The sequence below is a fragment of the Panthera tigris genome, chromosome D2 (assembly GCF_018350195.1).
Source record: "Panthera tigris isolate Pti1 chromosome D2, P.tigris_Pti1_mat1.1, whole genome shotgun sequence".
Taxonomy (NCBI): domain Eukaryota; kingdom Metazoa; phylum Chordata; class Mammalia; order Carnivora; family Felidae; genus Panthera; species Panthera tigris.
In genome coordinates this window covers 12812757-12836250 of record NC_056670.1, presented here as the reverse complement: position 1 = coordinate 12836250, position 23494 = coordinate 12812757, and the positions used below count along the sequence as shown (strand labels likewise).

At 41.7% G+C, this 23494-nt stretch overlaps 1 protein-coding gene across 7 annotated transcripts in view; it reads right to left on the bottom strand.

Moving 5' to 3' along the window:
* LYST (lysosomal trafficking regulator) overlaps nucleotides 1–23494 on the bottom strand; it is a 243766-nt gene that overhangs the window by 8923 nt on the left and 211349 nt on the right. For all 7 annotated transcript variants that reach the window (XM_042961056.1, XM_042961055.1, XM_042961058.1 and 4 more), the window contains 7 exons: nucleotides 20182–20412; nucleotides 18049–18238; nucleotides 14631–14767; nucleotides 11616–11714; nucleotides 6006–6145; nucleotides 5202–5299; nucleotides 307–463 (listed from right to left, as the gene is read on the bottom strand). In XM_042961056.1, the coding sequence (XP_042816990.1) occupies nucleotides 307–463; nucleotides 5202–5299; nucleotides 6006–6145; nucleotides 11616–11714; nucleotides 14631–14767; nucleotides 18049–18238; nucleotides 20182–20412 (1052 nt within the window). The remainder of the gene's footprint in view (nucleotides 1–306; nucleotides 464–5201; nucleotides 5300–6005; nucleotides 6146–11615; nucleotides 11715–14630; nucleotides 14768–18048; nucleotides 18239–20181; nucleotides 20413–23494) is intronic.

Here is a 23494-nt window from a genome sequence, read left to right as displayed (position 1 = left end):
CTATATCTGAAGGTGATTTTAAATCTCTAAATATTAAATATTAACATGCCTAGATATGATCTCACAGTTTGTGGGTTCGAGCCCCGCATTGAGCTCTGTGCTGACAGCTCAGAGCCTGGAGCCTGCTTCGGATTCTGTGTCTTCCCTTCTCTCTGCCCCTCCCCTGCTCACACACTCTCTCTCTCTGTCTCTGTCTCTGTCTTAAAAATAAACATTAAAAATTAAAAAAAAACCAAAAACCTAATTTTTGAAACTGATGTGTCCTTATGAACAAGAGCAAACAAAGAGAACGAAAACTCCTCTTACCTTACAATTCCATTTTCTAATCCCCCGGCAATCACATTGATAGATACTCCCTCTGGCTGGTTAGAGAAAGCAACAGAACAAATGATCTCTCTGCAGTGGACATGTCCAACGAGGTCCCCATTCACTGTCCAGAGTCTGAGGTCACTGCCTCCACCAGCTAGAACACCAAAATCGTTCGGCTGGTCACCAGAGTGTGGGTGTATCCAGGACCCCGCGCCCTGGGTCCCAGAGGGCTGACTACCCCTACCCCTCCCACTCCCCCACCCCCACTGTGCACCAGGCTTGTTTGTTTCAGTGATAAAATTTACAGGGAAGTCATGACTGAAGTCTGTATAAATAAAATTACTACATTATAAGTCACACAGAGCTCTGTGTATTTACCTAGTGACAATGACCAGTGGGAAAATAAAAATATTAATTTATAATAGAGAGCAACAGGTAAGTTAATCATGTATCTGTGTGTAATTGTAATATTTTAGTATACGAACTGCCAAGTCTGAATTTGAAAGTACCTAGAGAGTTAAACAATCTCCAAAAACAAATGAAAATATTCTGTGGAACCATCTATAAGAAGTGACTTATGTGAATTTGAAGAGAAAAAAAAAGTTACAATAAAACTTAGCTGAGTCAAAAACTACTTCTTAAAGAAAAAAAAAGAAATCTAATTCTCACAACGAATCTTGTAAATCAATGACTTATTAAACTAATTCTCCCTGTTCAAAGACCATGAGTAACAAAACTTTCTGTAGTTTTCCAGAGGCGATCAGTGCTCCCCATCCTCTATAAAATGGGGCTGCAGGTTTGGGGCCTCGGGATGATGAGCCCAGCCTTCTTGGGAGAAGTATTCTCAAGCTGATCAAGACAGAGGTTAAGAGGCTTGATAAAGTTTGGATGCCATAGGGTTACTACACTTGATTTTATCTCTCCATTAGAACTAGCAAAAAAACTACAGAATTTAACTTTCTCCTTTATTAAGGCAACGACAAGATTTCATAGACTTCATATTTTATAGCAAAGAAACAAACTGTGCAAATACTTCTTTATGTAAAGATACGCTGAAGACCTTCAAATACCACAAACGCAACGCCTTCCGTGCCACGGCACCGTTCCCGACCGCCAAGCAGTGGACACAGCCCAACTCCCGTGCACAGATGAACGGACACACCGAACGTGGTAGGGGCACACACAGCAATATTGCTTGGCCATGAAAGTGATGAGGTTCTGATACATGTTACAACATGGATGAGCCTCAACATCAGGCTAAGTGAAATAAAGGACATAAACAAGACGAAGAAGGACAAATGGTGTATGATTCCACTTAACATAAAGTATCTAGAATGGACAAATTCCTAGCGATAGAAAGGAGGGTGGTCACCAGAAGCTGTGGGGCAAGGAGGAACACTTATGGTTACAGAGTTTCTGTTGGGGGTGACGAAAAGGTTTTTGAAGTGGACAGTGGTGACAGCTGCTCTACACTGTGGATGTGACAATGCCACCAAATTATATATTTTTAAATGGCTTAAATAGCAGTTATCATGTTAAATATACTTATCACATATGTAGAGAAAAACGATGAACAAATGGCCGGGTTTTACTTAAGACTTCCCATTGATTAGGGGAGATTACAGATTCAGTATACGAAAGAAATACACTTGTAGACGATAAACTCATTTTTTCCTTGAGTAGACATTTATTTCACTCTTTGTTTTGAATTTAGTGTTTGATAAAAGATTTGAAGAATAAAACAACCAGACTTCTACTAGTCAGGATAGAAGATTTATTGAAGGTACCGATGGAGGCGTTGAGCGTTCCATGTAATCCATAGCTTCTGCACAGGTTAGTCCCTCAGGACAAAAAATCTAAATGTGGTCCTGGACTCTATGAAATATGGTCCAGAACTTAATAGGCAAAGAATTACCCAGCACGTTGGGCTACCACAAAACCAAGTAACTGCTCATCTGCCGAAGACAGTACACAGCCAAACGGAGGCCTTTACTCACTACCGGATGCTCTCACATAGAATTGAATTCAGCACATCAACTAAGAGAAAGTTGGGCACTCCTGAAAAAAAAAAATTCCTCCTATACATCTTCCCTGAGATTAAAATCGATTGGAGAGTCACTGAATACCCTGAATTTCATAATATTGACTCTCTAACGCCATTGGCACCACATGACCAGGCTATGAACCCCAGTTAAAAGGCACATATGTTGATCCAGTGGCAGAATGATTTTAAAGAATGCAGAAACCATCTGTTAGAACATTTACATAGTTTAATAAATTTCACTTCTCATCACTATAAAAATCACATCCCATAATAAGGACTGGGGAATTATGATCAAGGGTAAAGAGCTTGCATGTGGAACTTCAGCCCCGATACAGAAATTTTATATATGTGTAACGCGTACACACAGAAACGTACATACACACACATGTAACATCTATACACACACACACACATATATTTATTAAAATTTTGATTTTTAAAGTTACTTGGATGGTACTCACTAAAGGGTGAAGATCTTTGGTAGGCTACATCTGATGACTTTTTTCCCTTCTTGGAATTAAGAATAGAAGTCCAGTTTGGGTTACTAAACATAAATTTGGCCTGTCTTTTAAAAATCATTATTTTTATCATGTTCTCTTTATACCAAATTCTTATTATGACTTCTCTTATATATGTACCAAGAGACTTAAAAAAAGTAGAGAAGGTCTTTTTGTTCAAAGTGGGGGAAAAAAAAAAGTTCTAGCCATTACTCTGTTGTGCTGTGTGCTACCTAGGGACACCTGAATAGCCTTCCAGTGAGTTAGTAATTGCAGCAAAAGTAATTTTGTTTCTTGTTCCCATATGACTAGCTGATATAATATCACAGATATAAATCACTACTGGCAGCCGGAAAGTAATTAACTTTACAAAATTCAGCTCCCTAAGGTCAGTCCTAACTTCCAAATGTTGCCAAAACAAGAAAGTAGAGAACTCTATATAAATAATCATTACATTATTCCCCCAGATTCCTTCTTGATAAGACATACTAAAAGCTGCTAATGTACAAATCAAGGAAGAACAATTATCGAAGTCATCAATCATCTGCCCACACTTGGATTACCAATGTCAACTGTTTAAAATCTTTCCCTTCAGTTATGATGATTAGCAAATAAAAATGTTTCCATGACATTATTTTATAACTGGATGCTAACACTGGCAAATGCTTTCATCTGATACCTTTAAAGCATGACTGAAGATATTACTTTTCTTGAATACAAGAATTAACGAATGTTTTGTAAAATCAACAATAAAACTCCAAGAGGTATCTGTAGCATAATAAAAAAAATAAATATCTGGTCATCGTTCCAGGTTCCTGGCACAGAGCTCCAGAGACCCTTGTAGTTTACCATCTTTTGTCTGCTAATGAGCTGACTCTTAGGGGGCAGGCCCTACACAGCTTCCGGATGGGGGCTGGTCGCCAGAAAAACCAAGGTGGGGGGAGGGGTTAGGAGGTTAGAATTTACAGTACTTCACCTCCAGGGTGGGGAGAGAGGCTGAAGGTTGGGCTCAATTACCTACTGATGGCCAATGATTTGATCAACTGTGCCTCCATAACAAAACCTCCGAGAAACCCCTCAACAGCAGGGTTAGGAGAGTTCCCCGTGTTGGGGAGCACATTCCTGTGCCAGCAGGGGGGGTGCACTCTGACTCCACAAGGACAGACCCTCTGGATCTCACCCTATATCCTTCATCTGGCTGTTCATTTCTATCCTTTATAATAAACTACAGTAGTTAGGTATAGTGTTTTACTAAGTTCTGTAAGTTGTTTTAGATATTTATTGAACCTGGTGGGGGGGGTCTTGGGAATTCCCAAATTTGCTAAAGAACTTCAAGTACTTTGTGTCAGAACTAAATTGCATTGTTGGGGCACCCAGGTGACGGCACAGGATTAGAGAGCTGTTTGGTGTCAGAAAAAAACAAACGGGCGCCTGGGTGGCTCAGTCGGTTAAGTGTCTGACTCTTGATTTTGGCTCAGGTTATGATCTCACAGTTCCTGGGATCGAGCCCTACATTGGGCTCTACACTGACAGTGCAGAGCCTGCTTGGGATTCTCTCCCTCTCTCTCTGCCCCTCCTCCTCTCACACACTCCCTTTCTCTCCAAATAAATAAAATAAAGAAAAGAGAAACAAACAATATAAAACATGCAAGCAAAGGATAGAGGATCACCCACTACAGATATGTCAAAGATCCTCTACACTGAGTGGGCAGAAAAAGACAGTTTGTCAAAGGATCCTTTCAATGTTAAGATCTGCAAACAGAAAATTTATGAATTTTCCAACTGTTCTTTCCTCAAGTTTTACAACATGTATACTTGAAAAAAACCAAAACTAAAAATAAGACCTCTGATTAGGAGATCTAACTTTGTCATGCAAATTTTAAGGCAAATTATGCCTCCCTTTGTTATTCTATAATATTGTTCTCAGGAACTGGAAGAAATATATTCAAAACTGATCACTGGCTGATGCTTTGCACTTAGGAGGAAGGTAGTGAAGTTATTAGTAGTTAAAAAGCAGAAGCCAAAAAAGGATAGGAAAACAAAAGCGAAGAAAATTCAGATTAATTTACGTAATAATAATTTGCTTAACACATGTGCTCAAATGCAATCTTACATATATCAGAAACAGAGTTAAACTATGATAATACTAACTTTTGCATAAATTGGTGCCTAACTGATGAGCTCACTCTTGGACTCACTGTATTTTAATACACAAATATGCTATTACCAAAGTATTTGGATCTGGCAGGGACCTGAGAGATGTAATCCAACAGTTTCACCTACGATGGAAGGAACTAGCTGAGTGCTGTTAGCACAACGACCTCTGGGCTCTGGTTTCGGGGCTCACTCACCTGAGTCACATACAGTGGCAATGTCACCTGTGGTTTCACTGGCAGAGACGGCTGTGACAGGGCTTTTGTGTCCTGCCAGGCTTTGTACATAGCACAACCTGAAAGACAAAGATATAAATTTGCATATGATCATTAAATAAAATTATATTCTCTTACTTGTATAATTCCTTTCCTCAGTATAAGGACCTTTTACTCAGAAGGCATTCCTAACTTTGTTCTTAACTGATTGTTTGATTTCAATTAGATTATAAAGTAAAGGTTGTATTTCATGTTTAAAATTATTATAATGCAAAAGAGGTTAGAGTGGGAGACAGCCAAAGCATAAGAGACTCTTAAAAACTGAGAACAAACTGAGGGTTGATGGGGGGTGGGAGGGAGGGGAGGGTAGGTGATGGGCATTGAAGAGGGCATCTTTTGGGATGAGCACTGGGTATTGTATGGAAACCAATTTGACAATACATTTCATATATTAAAAAAAATTATTATAATGTAAAGATATTATTAATTTTTTTTTAAGTTTATTTATTTTTGAGAGACAGAGACAGAGAGCAAGTGGGGGAGGGGCAGACAGAGAGGGAGACAGAATCCAAAGTAGGCTCCAGGCTGCCAGCTGTCAGCACAGAGCCCGATGCAGGGCTCAAGCTCACAAACTGTGAGATCAGGACCTGAGCCGAAGTTGGAGGCTTAACCGACTGAGCCACCCAGGCGCTCTGGTAAAGACATTATTATAGTGCGTCTGTTTCACACAGTAAGAACTGAAACATTAAAAACAGCTGCGTTGGAGTTACAGCCCTCCTTCTGTACCTGTTTAAATCCCATATGATGCAGGTGCCATCTCTGCTCACACTTATCATTATACTGTAGGGTTTGCAAACAAATAAGCTGGTTATCTCTTCTGTGTGCCCATAGAGATGTATCTGGGACTCCATTTCTATCTCTGAAGGCTGAAATTTAAGAAATTCAGTAAAGTATAAGATAAAAACCATGACAAAAGTTTTCCTAGTACTGTATCTCAAAAATAAAAAACTGAAGTGACTCAAACATTCAAGCATATCAGTTTTCTTTTTTTTAATGTTTATTTATTTTGAGAGAGAGAGAGAGAGAGAAAATGCACAGGGAAGGGGTAGAGACAGAGAGAGAGACAAAGAGACAGAGAGAGAATCCCAAGTAGGCTCCATGCTGCCAGTGCAGAGCCTGACACAGGGCTCGATTCCTTGAACTGTGAGATCATGACCTGAGCTCAAATCAAGAGCCAGATGCTTAACCGACTGAGCCACCCAGGCGCCCCTCAAGCATATCATTTTTCAATCCATTTCAGTTCAACTTTGTCCTAAAGAGTAAAACTGATTAAACATTATCAAAGTTTTAATTGCCCATAATTTCATGAATATGCTTTTCATTTTTTGTCTTCTTGTCTGGTCTTTCTCCAAATACTCATGTATTTTTGTAGGTACGATTATTGCCGTACAAATCATTTTCAAGTTTGTAGTTTAAATTCTCCTGTAAGCATTTTGCATTTTTGATGGTCTTCAAAATGACTTTTAATGGTGTTATAATATTTTATACAGTTAGAATGTCTTAATTTACTTGAGCATTTGTAGTTTTTGACAGTGTACTTTCCAAAGGCATTGTACCAATTCACGAGGTCACCAGCGGTGATGTGCTCCCATACCATTACTTGTCCGTAGTTACAGATTGGTCTTCTACTTGAAAGACTGCAAACTGATGTTCCAAGGTCTGTGTTGGCTCACAGATGCCAGATGTCTCTGCTAGGTTTGACTCTTGCTTTCATTAGACTAAGCTGTTTATCGTCATAAATTATTTCAATATTTTACTTCAAAGGATATAGAAAAGTAGAAAGATAAGTATAAGAGAAAGCTATTTAACTGGCCACTCAGGTAAACTAATCTTAATATTTTATCCGATCAGTTTATTTTTTAAACAGGGAAAAAAATGAAACATTACATAGTTTGTATACTGTTCTGTCTTATTTCCTCTCTCATCAGAAGTTACCACCATCCTGAATTTTGTGTTTATGTTTCCCACGTTTCCCATATGTTCTACCATATGTTACCATAACCATAAACAACATGGTGTTTGGTTTTCGTGTTGATAAACTTTAAGTATGTGTTATTATTCTTTAGGTATCTTTTGCATCTTGCCTTTTTGTTCACCATTGTTTTTGAAACATATCTGTGTTGATATATTAGCTGTTGCTCATCTATTGTAAGTGCTATGCAGTCCAGTGTTTTATGCACATAAAATACATATTTTACTCTTAAAGAATCAAGTGCCCAGGCAATACTAGGCCCACATTCTTTCTTGGAATGACCCACTTCAGCTGTGTGGCAGGGACTTCTGCTCAGCTGGGACACGTGACCTTCAACCAAACACAATCACAGACAGTCACAGAGACGAGATGTGATTTCCACAAGGGCCAAAGTCCTGGGTCTGAGCTCCCCCGTCTCTCTCTAACTGGGACCCTTCCCACAGGGCCAGGAGTCTGCAGGGCCAAAGGGATGTACCCAGAGCCCTTCTAGACCATGCTTCAGGCTAGTTGGGCCCGAGGGATGCCCCTTCTTGTTCTGCCTGGGCTCTGCAGCACGAGTCTGTGACTCACTGCTCATTCCAGGTCTCTGAACATTTCCCAACCTTTGTAACAATCAAGGTTGCTTTGAACTGCATTTCTCTTATTATAACCAACTTTAACTTTTTCACGTATTCATGTTCTTACTTGTACATTTGTGTTCCTGGTTTTATGTATCTGTGACTACATTTTAAAAAATCATTTGGAGGAGCTCCTCTACCTGTGGAAGAGAACGAACGACCTGGACCATCCTACCAGTCTACAGACACCTTAGCCAAAGTCAAGTCTTGAGATCTGGACACCCCAGGGAATTGTGACCCAGGCTGTAATGCCACACGAAAGGTGGTCCCATGGGACTCATCCTCACTCTTAGGGGGAAGCCCTTCAGGGACCAGCCTTTGGAGAAGGGCCTCTGTGGGACTCCCCAGCTTGCTCAGTCCCTGGGTATTGTTATTGATTCCTCTCACAAAAGCGTCCAACGACAGGGTCAATACTCCAGAATTGACAATGCCCTCAAGGCCAGAGCTCCCCCCTGCTTATTTACATCTCTGGCTTGGGAGTTTTATGATAGTGTGTTAGCTCTTGGATGCTTTCATTGCACACACATGTGTGTGTGTGTGTGTGTGTGTGTGTGTGTGTGTTTACCCCATGATCATGAATAATATTTATGGGGTAAACACAGCATAGGACCCCTATAGTGGTTGTTGATAATTTTACAGATTTTGCACTTTAAAATGACTGTAAGAGTTAGTGTTACTAGACGATTCCCTGACAGGTCAGAAAATAATTTCCATGAGCAGAACAGGAATCATGGCCTACTTCATTTAAAAATTTCTCTTGAATGGCATAATACTATCTCGGATAAACCTCATATTTATTCTCCTGCCACCACTGATTTAGAGAACAGAAATACAGGTGTTCACTTACATGATGATCATGTGGCCATACTAGTTAATTAGTGAAAAAACGGACTCAAGAGCAATTATTTTAAAATCAGTTATCACTTTTAGCAGACATTCTTCTCTAATCTATAAACAGCTTATAGATAATTCCTTCTAACAAGTCAACTCATGTACCCTTACGTGGAATACATTTTAGAAGACTATCTTGGGAGAATCAACAGAAACTTAAAGGCTTATGTGGTACGGTTAGATATGCTTCACTAGGTAAGGAATGTATTTCATAAGACCCTCTTGAAAATATTTCCTAACAACTATTTTGGTCACACCCTGCATGGCCCTCGGGGAGCCTGTCTTTTGTCGGTGTTAAAGCTACCTCCCATGAGAACATAAATACTTGTAGAACCCCAGCATTCAGTGGGTTGGGAGAACAGAAACTGGAGACACAAGGCATCTCCTGCTAACCACACAGGCACCTGGTCACGATGCAGCTTTCGGGGGTGCCAAAATGGTGAGGGGGTCCCCGAGGAAAAGCAGCAACAACATCGACAAAAACCCATGTTACCTCCCCTCAAAGAAAACAGTGCTAAAACCACATAGCTAACATGCATTTTTGGACATGGTTTAAATAGTAACTGTTAATCTCATGACTTGATTACTTAATACTAGTATCCTTGGGAGAAAAAGAAAACCCTTATAAATAAAGCTGAAAAATCTACTTCCAGGTAAATATATAACTGTGGAAGCGTAAGCAACATAAGATTTCCCAAGCTTCTAGTAACTTCAAAAGCAAAAGAAGCACGTCTTTCTGTATTCACACTGTGACAGCGAGGCCTCCCATCTGCTACATTCAAAGCTATGCTGTGCACAATTACTCCTGTACTGACAATTTCATCTTTTTTTAATCTGCACTACACGCTGTGTTAGTATACAATTAAGATTTTAAAGGATAGTGGGGCGCCTGGGTGGCTCAGTCGGTTAAGCGTCCAACTTCAACTCAGGTCACGATCTCGAGGTTTGTGGGTTCGAGCCCCAAGTCGGGCTCTGTGCCGGCAGCTCAGAGCCTGGAGCCTGCTTCCGATTCTGTGTCTCCCTCTCTCTCTGCCCCTCCTCTGCTCATGCGTGCGTGCGTGCGTGCTCTCTCTTCCTCTCTCAAGAATAAACATTAAAAACATTAAAAAAAAAAAAAAACCTTAAAGGATAGTAAGAATGGAAGGAAGAACCAAGCACAGGCTGTTCAAAGGGTTGGCAAAAACAAAAGGAAAAGTAAAAAGAGAAGAGGAAGCTAGTTTCTAAACAGGAGTCATGGTGCAAAGTCATCTGAGTGTGCAAGCACGCAACTGCTGTAGCGGCGGGGCTCCAAATATGTTTGGAGGAGAAGGAAACCGAAGGGTGAGCTTTGAAGACACACGTGCTGTCAGCAGTCAATATTAGAGATGATATAAATTAACATCCACTGTAGGCCTTTGGGAGCGAACAGGAGACATTCCCAGAGCTCAGATGCTTCTCTGCTTGCTTCCTCATCATTCTTTCTGTTCTGGTACAAAAGAACTTACCCCAGGCCCCTTCTCCCCGGCTCTGACCTCTCCTCCCAGACTTTCAGACCCTAAACTACACATACAAGTATTTTCCACCCCCCAAGTTACCATTCTTTTCTTGCCACGTTGCTGGTTTCCTGTGCCTGAAAAACTCTTTCCTCTTTTCTCTACTTAGGAAACTGATCCTTTCCGATTCAGCTCAAGTGTAACTTGTCAGGTTTCCTGACATCTGGCCCCTCTCTGGTGTCCTTCCAGCCTGGGTGCGAACTGTTCTCGGGGCACATACCTCACTCTCCTGTGAGAACCCGCACGTGCCCATCTCTTGTGAAGAGCCACCCCCATGGCCCACCTGCACCACGACAGCGGCCTCTGGGCTTGGCACACCCGCCTCAGGCTCATACGCCCCAGTGTTGCTCCTGGCAGGTGCACAGTGGGCTTCCTACAATGCTGGTTAGATCAAATTATACCTGCTTCAAGCATTTTAATGGTCCCTTAGGCTAAAAGACAGAAACACTATTATGGTCATATTTATACCCCAAGAATCATGGCAAAGAACCTTAATAAGAGTTTAAAAGGGAATAAACTTGGACAGAGAAGTAAGAGGAACCTAGCATCACCCCATGCTAGCAAGACCAGTTTACCCAGTAAAAGATATTTAATAATCTAAGAAAGAAAACTGCAATGGGGTGTGGGTGGGGCGGAAAGCACAAGAAACAAGAAAGTTCTAGAATAAAATAATTACTGAGTTATTACCCTAAACTTGCTACGTACCCTCAACAGCACCACAGAGAGTTGATTCAAGAAAGAACAACAGTAAATTAAAAATAAGTATTGCATAATATGTCTTTTCTTCACTTGACGGCTTTATAATTTAATTTTCAAATCCCGGAAATTCAGCAAATGGCTAAAATAAATTTCTTTCAGAAAGTGGTAGAAATCAAGATGGGCTATTTGGATTTTGCTGCAGTCCAGAGGCTGTAGGAAGGTTAAATATTAGAGGTTCTAGACTTCCAAATTTTACAGAATCCTGTGGTATACTCCTAGACGTTCAGGTCGACACCGAGAATACACGCAAACGAACATCACAATGTGATGAAGAAGTATCATCACAAAAGAGATCATGACTCAAAATGCCATCTGTCTGTGACACCAAAAATAAGATCTTTATAATCATTTTCAGAAATTTTCGTGATCCTAATAAACCTAAAGAGTCAGATACGTGACCTTTTATATTTTAAGAGCTTGTGTGAAGAAAAGACTAAAGAACAAAAGATTAGAGTGCAAACATTTCCAGTTAATCTTCTACAAACGAATTATACTTCATAAGCATTTTTTTCCCCTCACAAACAGGAAAATCCCAAACTAGCCGCGACATGAGCCCCAGGCCTACCGTGCCGCTGGTGAGCCTGTTTGCGTAGGCCGTGATGACACCACATTTGCTCCCAGTAAACAGCTGGCAGCTGTCAGGTACCCAGGCACAACTAGTCACCTTTGAAAGGGGACAAACCAAGGATCAGCGTGTTTAAAAGGCAGGAGAAATGTTTCTACTTCTCTGACAATTATTTAAAATATATATAACCACAACATTTAATGAACATTTTACTTGAAGTGATTAAAAAAGGGCAAGATATAATAACAGAGTATTCTGTAACTTTAAGCCAGATGTCTAAAGGCTATTTCTGAGTATTACAGTATATCATCATCTATGATTTTACATTTTCCTGCGCGCGCACACACACGCGCGCGCACACACACACACACACACACACACACACACACACACACAGAGTCATCCGTTCCTCAGAAGTTTAAATAAAACGATCCAGGCTGAATGTGTGTGTGATGTGTGCCTGTGTGCGGTTTTACACATTTACCTGATTTTTACTTTTTTTTTTCTTTTTTCTGCTTCTAGTGGGGAAATGGGGTACATTCAGATAGAGGTATTGCTTCTCACAGTTCTAAAGACTCTTAAATAGGAGGAGAAGGAAAGATAGAGGTGGAGAAGAAAATCTCGGATTATTCCTTTGGGGCTGTAAACCCTTCAGTCCTAACCAGGGAGGCCCTGTTCAAGGCCACTCAACTCTCTGCCTACTGAGTCTTCCTCTGGCTCCGGGCACCAGCTGACCCCCCCGTCCCCAGTGGCTCTGCTCCCCTGCGTCCCTTCTGTAGTCCCACCTGCCCCACAGCCCACGTCCCCTGACACTGCACTGTGCTGAGAAGACAGAGGTCATCAGCCACAGATCTCATCCTCTCCCCTCCTTTGCGCCTCAAGTGTCTCGGGGCTTCTCCTGATTTAGAGGAGAAAGCCCCTCGCTTTGAAGGCCAGCCCCACCCCCACCCAGTGTTCCGCAGAACCTTTGTCTGTACTCTCTCTGAATTTCAAGCTGTCTTTTGCTGGCTTCTTCCCCTGGACCTGTACATGTGCTCAAATGTCCACTACTTTCTTCACCCTGGCTCTCCTTAACCTTCCAGACATCAGCATCCAGTGGATCCAATTTTATTTTTTGAATTTCTTTCTTAAATAGTTCTAACTATTTGTAAGGGTTAATATTTCATGACTTCTTTCTTAGAGGTCTTCCATAAGAACAAAGAGAAAATGTATTTATTTTTTATATATAGAATAAAACTCACTGTCTTGCAATTACCGTATGGGTCTGCCGAACTCTTTTGTAAACCTAAGTTACAATTACAGGGTTTTAGGAATTTCATCTTCCCTCTGGCTCAAAACACTTTGCTGTTTCATCACTGTGGGAGTTATTTCATCAATTATTCCCAACGATGCTAACACAAAACAAGCAAGAAAATGAAGAATGATGGATCTCCTGGAAGGATAATGTACGATGTGAAATGAACTGTCATCCTTTGGTTTTCTCACTGCATTGTCCAAAGAGTGTTGTCATCTTTCAAGAAAACATAAAGGAAGGCTGGAGACACCATTTCTGTAGTCTGCTTTTAGCTTTCATCGAACACAGTTGGGAATTCAGAATTTTTCATGTTCTACTGATAATAGAAAAGAGAAGAAAACTGACAGGGGACTATGTTTCACGATTCTGAGATCAGTCAGAAGGTGAAGGCAAGGGGATGGCAGGACTCCCATCTCTGATGATGAGGATGCTGATCGCTGATCGTGGAGGTGAGATCGGAGTGTGAGTCCTCAGACGGTAACATCCGGGACGAATTTTCTCAAGCTAAGGAACTGCTGAGGGAACGATAGGTCTCTAAGGATGAAGATAAAATATGGCGCTCTCATCCAGGTAGCCATTTGACTGGAAGTTCTTCATCACACAGTATTTTTCTAAAAGAATCTGGATGATCCTGTTTTGCTAAAAGGGCTTACAACAGTACTCTTTTGTTCTTTAATGATATGCTTGTGTGCCAAACTTTACGTGATAGAAATTAATTTTGTGATGCTCAAATGCTTACGAAAATTTCTAATAAGGTGGTTTTTCATTGTCCTTTCGCTTACTTTTGTTACTTTACTGGTAACCAGATAACAAAAGGTCATGACCTTTTCTTCAGGTGTTCTGAGGGTTAAGCAAAGGAGTCACTGCTCTCCTTTCTTTCACCGCCCAAAATCCCCACAAAACAGCTTACTCCATTCTCACGTGCCCAGGGAATGAGAAAATGTTAGGACACATGAATAGGCACCAGGTGTTATGTAGATAATGGAAGTCAGAAAATGGCAAAAGAATTTCCCACGGAAAGAAAGTCACAGAAAGAGGGTTTAACGTACAATTTACTATGGGAAAAAGTTGTGGCAGTATTGTGTGCCTGTTTGTGTGTGTGTGTGTATGTGTGTGTACATATGCAGTATATATACTATATATATATACAATTGGAGACATTTTTACAACAGCTTTATGAGAGAGTAGTGGGGAGTCCCATTACCCCAGTTTCAAAGAGGAGGAAAGAACCTCAAGTTTGGAAAGGTGAGGGTGCTTGCCGAAGGCCACACAGGAAATAGCCAAGCTGGGACACTAACGGATCAGAGGGCTTTCGCTGGGCCCAGTGCTCCTTCTACCCCATCGCGATGCCTAAACGCCCAGTCTAGTTTGCAAAAACCAGGCAGAGAAGATGGCACTCTGGCTACAGAAAATGACACAGTGACAAAAGACAAGCAAACACTGAGAAGGAAGCAATGCTGATTTTGTTCCCACAGCTGACGCTGACTCGGTGATTATAACACTGTCTCTGTGAGGTACTGGGGAGAGGACAGAAGCTGGGGACAAAGTCAGGACAGCAATGGTTGGGAAACCGGAGCGCTGGAAACAAGGCAAAGTCCAGCATCGTCAGCTTCTGGGCTGGGTTAACTGCAGAATGTTAAAGACCAGCTGCTACCGGTCTGACTCCCTTTTAAAGCATTGTGTTTAATCAGTATTATAAAGTACTTCATAAAAAAGTTTACCTGATACTGTTGAGAACTTTGTATAAAGTTTATTGGAGGCTCACTTTGTTTGCTCTTCAACCTTAAAATGTTATCAGCATATCCCCAGCTCAGGATGGCTGACCACTGAATGTCGGTACTGTTCATGCTTCTCACACCTGGAGAAGGAGAAATGAAAAGTGTCCGGTTGCCATCGTTCCACTGTTACCGGCAGCCCCCCAGAATGGCGGGTTAAAAGCTGAAGTTTACATAGCAGAACATAGTATCTTTCCAGTGCAAATCACCTTTATATTCATAAGATGGACCGATTTAAATTAGTTTTATTCCTTTCATGCTAATGGGATTCTAAGAGCGGAACTCTATTTTTTTTTCATTTGTGATGCTTTGGCTGGGATTTGATTTAGTACTAAAATATCTGTTAAGGAATTTTTATAAAAGACAATGATAGTCAGGCTTACTCTATTCATGTTCTAGGACACTTGGACTTAAAAAAAACAAAAAAACTAGGGACGCCTGGGTGGCTCAGTTGGTTAAGGTCATGGCTCAGGTCATGATTTCACAGTTGGTGAGTTTGAGCCCCGCCTTGTGCTCTGTGCTGACAGCTCAGAGCCTGGAGCCTGCTTTGGATTCTGTGTCTCCCTCTCTCTCAAAAATAAATAAACATTAAAAAAAAAACTTAAAAAATAAATAAATATAAACTAGATACTACTTAAATAACTTTGTAGATACCACCTGCTGAAGAATCAGTATAGACAACTAACTATCAATATTAGAAAGAGAACATGGCTACCTTAGAAGCAATACCTGTCCTAGGAAGGGTTCATTCCATCCTGTCAAGTGCAAGGGCTTTGCATAGCAGACTTTGATTTAAAGAGGTTCTGTTTTCTCTTTTTTACAACATAGTTTTATGTCTTTGGGGGATAAAGATTTGGACATTCTGACATCCCTTTCCAGTACTATTCAAAATCTATTCTTGTTGGTGGGCTGAATATAGGTAATGCAGCATAAATGCCACACCCGGTACTGGCCTGAAATTTGGATTGCTCAAGCCCCTTTCGGAGAGACAACGTGCTTTATTTATTGCAGCACCTATATAACGAGCCCACATATAGAGGAATAAAACAAATGAATATTTGTTGAAAGAATCAATAGCACAGTGAAAATGTAATTCACAGATTGGTTTTGTTTTGTCGACTATAATACCAAATGTTGACATCAGTTTTGCAATAAAGGAACTGGAATATACTCACTTCATATAAGCTGCTCTAAATATAAGCTGCTGGGGAAAGGAACCACATTTCGGGAGTCTCAGGGCCTCTCGAATTCCACCATAATGCCTGGCATGCGGTGGGTACTCAGTCAACCAAGTGTTCAGTGAATGAAATACATAATATAACCGTTCCCAGTTTCTCATTCCAGCACTTACAAGAGGCACCACCTTTTTTTTTTTTTAAAGAAAAATAAACTTCTCCTTTACCGATTAGAATAGTGAAATTTAAATCTCAGTTTGTAAGAAAATGGCTTTTTCAGCATGCACAGGCTTGGACTCAAGCCCCAGAGGCTGATACAGTTGGCTCAAATGGGACCCAGGCAAGTATGTTTTGAAAAAAAGCATCTCAGGCACTTCTGAGGCACAGTTTACAAGTAATTGGCCTATCCTGGGTTTAAGATCATCAAAAGGATCTCAGCTTAGTTGTTACATTGTGTTATGCATGTAGAGCTTAGCAGAACCACACAGTTATTTGATGCAAGGGTGCGCCACACCACGCAGCTGTTAGCACACGACCGAACTCTCATCTGCAAGCTGAGCCCTCACTCCCGCAAGGCCGCTGTGGAGCACTGGGCTGTTGCGTCCCGGGTGCAGCGGCGAGTGCACACGGTCCCTGGGCCCAGGGCGCTTACAGCCTGATGGACATGTACTAAGCACTTAGAAGGAGTCAGGCACTGTGCTCATCATTCCCCGCATTATCTCATTTAATCTTAACAGCAAATTACCTGTGAAGTAAATCTTTCTGTCATTCCCATTTTATGGCTCAAAAGCCAGGATTCAGAAGGTTTAGGTAATTTTGCCAAGGTCAGACAGCTGCTAAGTAGCAGAGCTGGGACACAAACTCAAGGCGCTGTGCCTCCTGAGGCTGTGGCCAGGTCTGTGGCGTCCCCTGCACGCACCTAGATGCCAGCAAATCCCAGACGTGTTTCGCAAGGAAACAAAGCGTAATCTGAACGAACACAGCTATTAAGGGCACACTCACTAAGGGCTCTGGTTGAAATGGCACAAATAAGGTAGACTGACGACCATATTTGACATATTTTAGTTCACCGTGCTAAGCGGTAACACTAGCCCTTTCTCTTCTGCTCAACGGAGACAAACTTCAATCCACTCTAATTTATTTTTCAAGGGAAATTATTCACACACTTTGGTACTTTAAGTATTATTAGCAGCAAATTAACTTGTAACACACCTCACAACTAATTGTAACATACTCGTGAAAATAAACTGCTGATATTACAGTAGGTATGATTAAACAGATTTGCCTTACCCTACTAATTCACTAAACTGAGATAAAATGATATATGCAGCCTCTTATTACAAACAAGCATAAAGGCAATCACTGATTCCATGATACAGACAAGAGTAAGTCTAAAAGAACTGTGGCCCAGCCAGCAGACTTAATTTCCTTAAGTGACCTCTGTCATAACGCAGTGCTGCACGTGCTGGAAGCCAGCTGCACGGACCCCCAGGAGCACGGTGTATCAAAAATAATGTTAAACACAAACATTGTGACTGTCAACAGGCGTCTATCTAGGCCACACGCTGGCTTTTAGGTAAATCTGCACACGCCTGATATGAACAGATGAGCGCCCCAGGCATTCATTCTAGTGCCCAAAGCCCGTGCCTAGTAAGTAGGGAGAGTTCTTTTATAGTGAACGAAATGGTTAATTACGTTAACCATGACGTAATTACAGCCCTTTTCCATGTGTTGCTGTTAGCGAGTTAGGGCACAGAGGCTGAGACAAGAATTGCTTTCCAGGCATACCTGTTTTTAAGACCTATTTTCAAGGCTATCATGACTTCCTTGTTTTGTTTTGTTTGTTTGAATCTCATGACTATACCTTCTGAGGTACTAATTTGCTAGTCTCTTCTGGGATTCAAGGGCCTCAAAAGATATATTTCTATAGGATGCTTTCATCTTGTGAGCATAACCACACGATACTTGTTCTTGGCTTTGACTCCTCCTCTTATTTCAAATGGCACTGCATTTAATCCCTCCCCCCCACCCCCCGCCAGGTGGTATGTTTAATTCCTACTTTGCACTAAATAACCACACATTTGAATGATTTTCACCATGGACTCAAGACTGAGAAATAAAATAGTAGCACAGATGAGCTGGAAACAGTCAAATCTCATGAGAGAGCTACTGAGAATGTTTTCTTTTACCTTGTTCTTTGCTGTATGTCATCAGCAGACAGAAATTTTGGGACAATCCACAGATGGCTCTGGTGGGCAGAGCCTGGAGAGAACCAAATCTTTCTCCGTGGGGCTGGCTGAAGCAGACCACAGGTACCGGAGCACTTGGAGAGCCTACATACTCCCCCCACTTCAAGCCTTTTATCCACGACAGAGGGCTCTAAGAAGAAAGGAAAAAGTCAAGGGTAGTAAATAGAGAATGACTTCTAACTGAAATTCTAAACAAAGAGTAAGCAACCTGATTAGAAGCCCTTTGTAGGCAAGAATTATATTCTACTTTTTACTGCTCTATGCTTAGCATATGGAAATCTGTGTTCCTTGTTGCTACATGCAGGGATGAAAGTACAGATGGGGCCCCAGTCCGCATGCAGCTGGGTTCTAGCTGGGCCGAGGGGCAGACGAGAGACAGACGCACAGACAATATGGCAGGTGGTGAAGCTCTAGGAAGAACAACGGAGAAAGGGAAGAGAGCAGGGAACGAGGGGGTTACTGTCATAGATACGGAATGAGGGAATTGAGGAGGGGACATCTGAGCAACACCTCAAAGAACTGGGAGAGCAAAGTGGGGCTGTTGTCCGGGGACAGGCCGTCCCAGCTGAAGAGAATGGTGGACACGTGGGTCCTCAGTGGGAACGAGGCGGGTGGGTGCCACGTTCCCGTTGCAAGCGGATATACGGCTCAGATCTATGTACCAACCGCAAACAGCTGATTAACACTAAGTATTAGTAGATGAAATCGCATTTATTACTTTTCAGGGATGTACTATTAAATTATTTTGACATGGTAAAATAATGGATTCCACTGAAAGACACAGACCCTGGTAATGATAATTACAGTGATTTGTGAGGCTTCAAAGTCTTAAGGGTTACGTTGACAAATAAACGTGAAACAAAAAACACAGCTTTCAACTATGAAACACAACTTTGGTGATCTGGTTTTGGCAAAACATCATACTGATGTTTTCAATTTGAATTTTACTGGTTGTATCACTTTTGTTTGTGTTCAACACACACATGTGATATATGTGAGCTATGAGTATAAAGAATTTCCAGGTGTTCTTTTTTTTTAATGTTTGTTTATATCTGAGAGAGAGAGAGAGCGTGTGCACACGTGCGTGCAAGCCAGGGAGGGTCAGAGAGAGAGGGAGACACAGAATGTGAAGCAGGTTCCAGGCTCTGAGCTGTCAGCACAGAGCCCGAAGTGGGGCCTGAACTCATGAACCATGAAATCATGACCTGAGCCGAAGTTGGACGCTTAACCGACTGAGCTGCCTAGGCGCCCCTAGAATTTCCATGCGTTCTATTTGTGTTCTACATTTAGTGATTTAAGTAACCTTATTTTAAGAAGTGACTGTCAAAACAAGGTCTGTGAAAACCATCCTTACACTGGGTCACGGTTTATTGTAGCTGGAGACACGCCGCTTTACGTCACGTCCAGGACCCTCACAACCTCCTTCCCTCGCCTCTTTGCTTTCTGCTGCAAACCTTTACAACGTTTGACAGTTCACAGCCTCCCATCTTATGCTGCTTTGATAATGAGGAATTTAGCTGAAGGTTAGAATCCACTTTTCTCTTCAGGCTTGTTTGCTCTACTTCTGTATTTCAGAGGAAAAATCATGCCTATTTTCCACTTTAAGAGGCAACACTTCGTCATCACAGTCTGGTGGGGCCAAAGATACACGTAAGGTTCTGCTTTAATTGTGAACCAAACGTTCACGCTTCTGGTCGGTACTTTTGGTGGAAGATGGTAACCAAGACCCTGCCACGCCCACGCTCAGACTATTCTCCAGTCCTGGACGGTTCCCCTCCTCTGGTGTGCGGGTGCCTGTGATGCCCCTGCCTTGTGAGGCTTTCCCTGGGAATAGCCCTCTGGGAGCCGGCCGTCTGAGCGGAGCTCCCCAAAGCACTCTCTCGTGTCACTGACACAGCATCCACTCCGAACACAGCGGCGCTGTTAATGGTGTGCACCTGTGCTCACTGGCCGGCGCACACCTGCAGGCCGAGGCCCTGTTCACTGGGGTGTCCGTGGAGTTGGGGAGAGGGCCTGATATCTCTGGAGTTGGATCAGTTTTTGCCAAATACTATTAAAATTCAAATGACATACCGGGTAGGTAATTTCTTTGACCTGTTCTCGGGTGTCCCTGAAAGCAAACTGTACTAACAACCCCACGGCAGCAGGGAGCTCTCCTTCGATGTTGAGCTTGGATCCGGGTCTGCTCGCGTGGGCCGACTGGAACAACTGACGAGGGGTCTGGCCGTAGGTTTTTATCATGGTTTCTAGGGCCCGCCTCTGAACAGGGTCTTCAACTGCAGACACATCCATTCCGAAATACGTCTGAAGAGTAAAAGGGAACGAGAGGTGGTATATACAGAGTGAGACTGGCAACGACACCAATGGGGAAACAACTTGTTTTATTCTCTAGGTAGTAGTTTACTCTTCTCTATTTCAATGGAAATGGCTTTTAATTGTGTTTGATCAGTTAGTAATTATTAATGGTCTTGATGAGATAAGAAGAGAAGTAATCAGTGTTCCTGAATGAGTGAAAATTACGTATCTGGATTGATGGGTGCTAATTGTGTATGTTTATAAAATTGATTTTTAATTTAACCTCAAAGAATGTAAGACTTCATTTATATGCACAGCAGAGGATATCATCAACAAAATGAAAAGGCAGCCTACTGAATAGGAGCAAATATTTGCAAATCATATCTCTAATAAGGGATTGATATCCAAAATATACAAAGAACTCCTAAAACTCAACAGCAAAAAACAAAACGAAGAACAACCTGATTTAAAAATGGGCAGAAAATCTGAATAGATATTTTTCCAAAGAAGACGTCCAGATGGCCAACAGACACATGAAAAGGTGCTCAACGTCACTCATCGTCAGGGAAATGCAAATCAAAACCACAATGATATATCACCTTGCACCTGTCGCTAGTATCAAACAGATAGGAAACAAGTGTGGGTGAGGATGTGCAGAAAAGGGACCCTTGTGTATTGCTGATGGGAATGTAAATTGGTGTAGCCATTATGGAAAACAGTATGGAGGTTCCTCAAAAAATTAAAAATAGAAGTACCATGTGATCTAGAAATTCCACTTCTGGGTATTTATCCGAAGAAAACAAAAACACTAATTTGAAGAGCTAGCTGCACCCCCATGTTCACTGCGGCATTATTTATATCAGCCAAGCCATGGAAACAAGCTGTGTCCGTTGATGGATAAGTGGATGAAGAAAATGTGATACACACACACACACACACACACACACACACCACACAGGAATATTATTCAGCCATACAAAAGAATGAAATCTTGTGACAACATGGATAGACCTTGAGGGCGTTATGCTAAGTGAAATAAGCCAGAGAAAGCCAAATACATAGGATACCGATTATATGTGAAATCTAAACAAGCAAATGAACAAGCAAATGAACAAGCAAAAAACGAAAAAACTGAGCTCATAGGTACACAGAACTGAAATGAGTTAAGGCGGTCAAAAGACACAAACTTCTAATTATGAAATAAATAAGTCCTGGGGATGTCATGCACGGCACGGTGACTATAGTCAATAACGCTGTATTGCATATCTGAAAGATGCTAAGAGAGTAAATCTTAAAAGTCTTCATCACAAGAAAAAAATTCTGTAACTATGCGTGGCGATGGTTGTTCATGAGACTGTGGTGCTCATTCCACAATATATATAAATATCGAATCGTTATGTTACATCAGAAACTAAGATAATGTTACATGTCAGTTATGCCCCAATTAAAAAAAAAAAAGAAAACCAAATGAGGTTTTTCTTTGGACTTGTCTTTCAGTGAGGACTCATGAAAATATAACCAGGATGTTCAATTAAGCTAATCTAAAATAACAGCTTCTACAGGCAGATTAGCAAGTGGACGTACTTTTTCTGTAACCACCTATCAGATATTGGTCAGAAAACTAGAGTCAAGAGGTCAGCCAAAATCATTTCAGGGGGTCAACGAAAATGACGAGACAAGGTAACTTTCAGCTTACGGCAACACAGGGGCAGAAGAAAAGCGGAGGACCCCACCCTGCCCCAATTTTCTCAATTTGTAGAAATGAGGACTAGAAGTTCAAAGCCATTTGTATCAGCCTGAAATTATGTGATATCCAATATTCTTTTGTTCTTCGACATTAATATGCTCCAAGAAAGGTTTTGATTCCTCTTCTCCTAAGACACAATGGATGGTTTCACAGGAGGGTTTTCTGTTGCTAACTCATGTAGGGGCCAAGGGCAGGCTGCCCCAAGATGGGCTGCTTTGGCATACTGATTATTTTAAATAAAAGTTACTTAAGAGACCGGCTGTGCAAGGAGACCCAGACCCTCCTCTGTCCCCCTGAGAGCTTCCTCCAGTGGCAGGAAGTAAAAAGACATCCTTATCACCAGAGATGGGAAATTTAGAGTGGAGAAGGTTGCATAAACAATTCTTGTTACTTTTTACTAACCTACTACCCCAGCCCAAATTCTGTTTAGAAATCCTTACTAAATGAAGCTCTCAAAGTTAGGTTTTCTTCGTTTTGTCAATCCCTCACAGATTTATTGTCCCTTTGTCTAAAAAGTGTAAAAACTGCCTGCCTGGGTCTTAATTTCATTTTTGAGCCTCTTTGTGCACGTAAGTAAACTTTGGATTTTTTTTTTTTTCCCTGTTAAGCTGTCTCATGTATATTTAGTTCCTACTCCAGCAGGAAGCGCCTTGAAGGGTGGAGAAAGAATTTTTCATTCCCTTCACTCACATATGCCATCTTGGGGATGTCTATGGATCTCAGCTATTGAGGCATATTTTCTCTTAGTAAGGAGCCTGGATTTTTGAGGCCTATAGGCCTCCTGTTTTCCTGGACTGAAGAATCAGGACTTTGAACACTAGTATCATTAAAACCCAAGCAAAGTCTTTTTGATTTCCGTCCTGTAAGCTCAAGAGCAACACACCTATGCCTTATGCATCCTCGGAGAGGATCAATTTAATCCTGATTTCCTGTCCCTGTGTTTGCTTTGGAGGTTTTCACACACACTGAAACTGACTACAAGTTGGCCGGAGAGAAGGCTGTGATGAGCCGCCGTGTCCCTTCGGCCTCCCTGGGCCGTCTTGGTGAGGCTGTCGGTGGAGGCCAGAGCACCGCTCGCTCTCCTCTGCAGGAGGCAGAAGACCGGACGAGAAACAACGCCAAAGTATCCCATTTTGACTAAAACATGGTAGAGAGGGCGGTGTCCTCCATGCTGTCACCCTTTTTAGGACATGAAGCTGGAGAGAAAGGGGGGTTAGGGCAATAATCGGACTGGACGTGGGGTAAAAATTCAGGATTTGTCACAGTCCTGTTCTTTCTTCCTCAGTGTTGGGGAAAAAAAGACTGTGTATAATGTTAAATTATGGAAAAAAATCATTCGTTAAA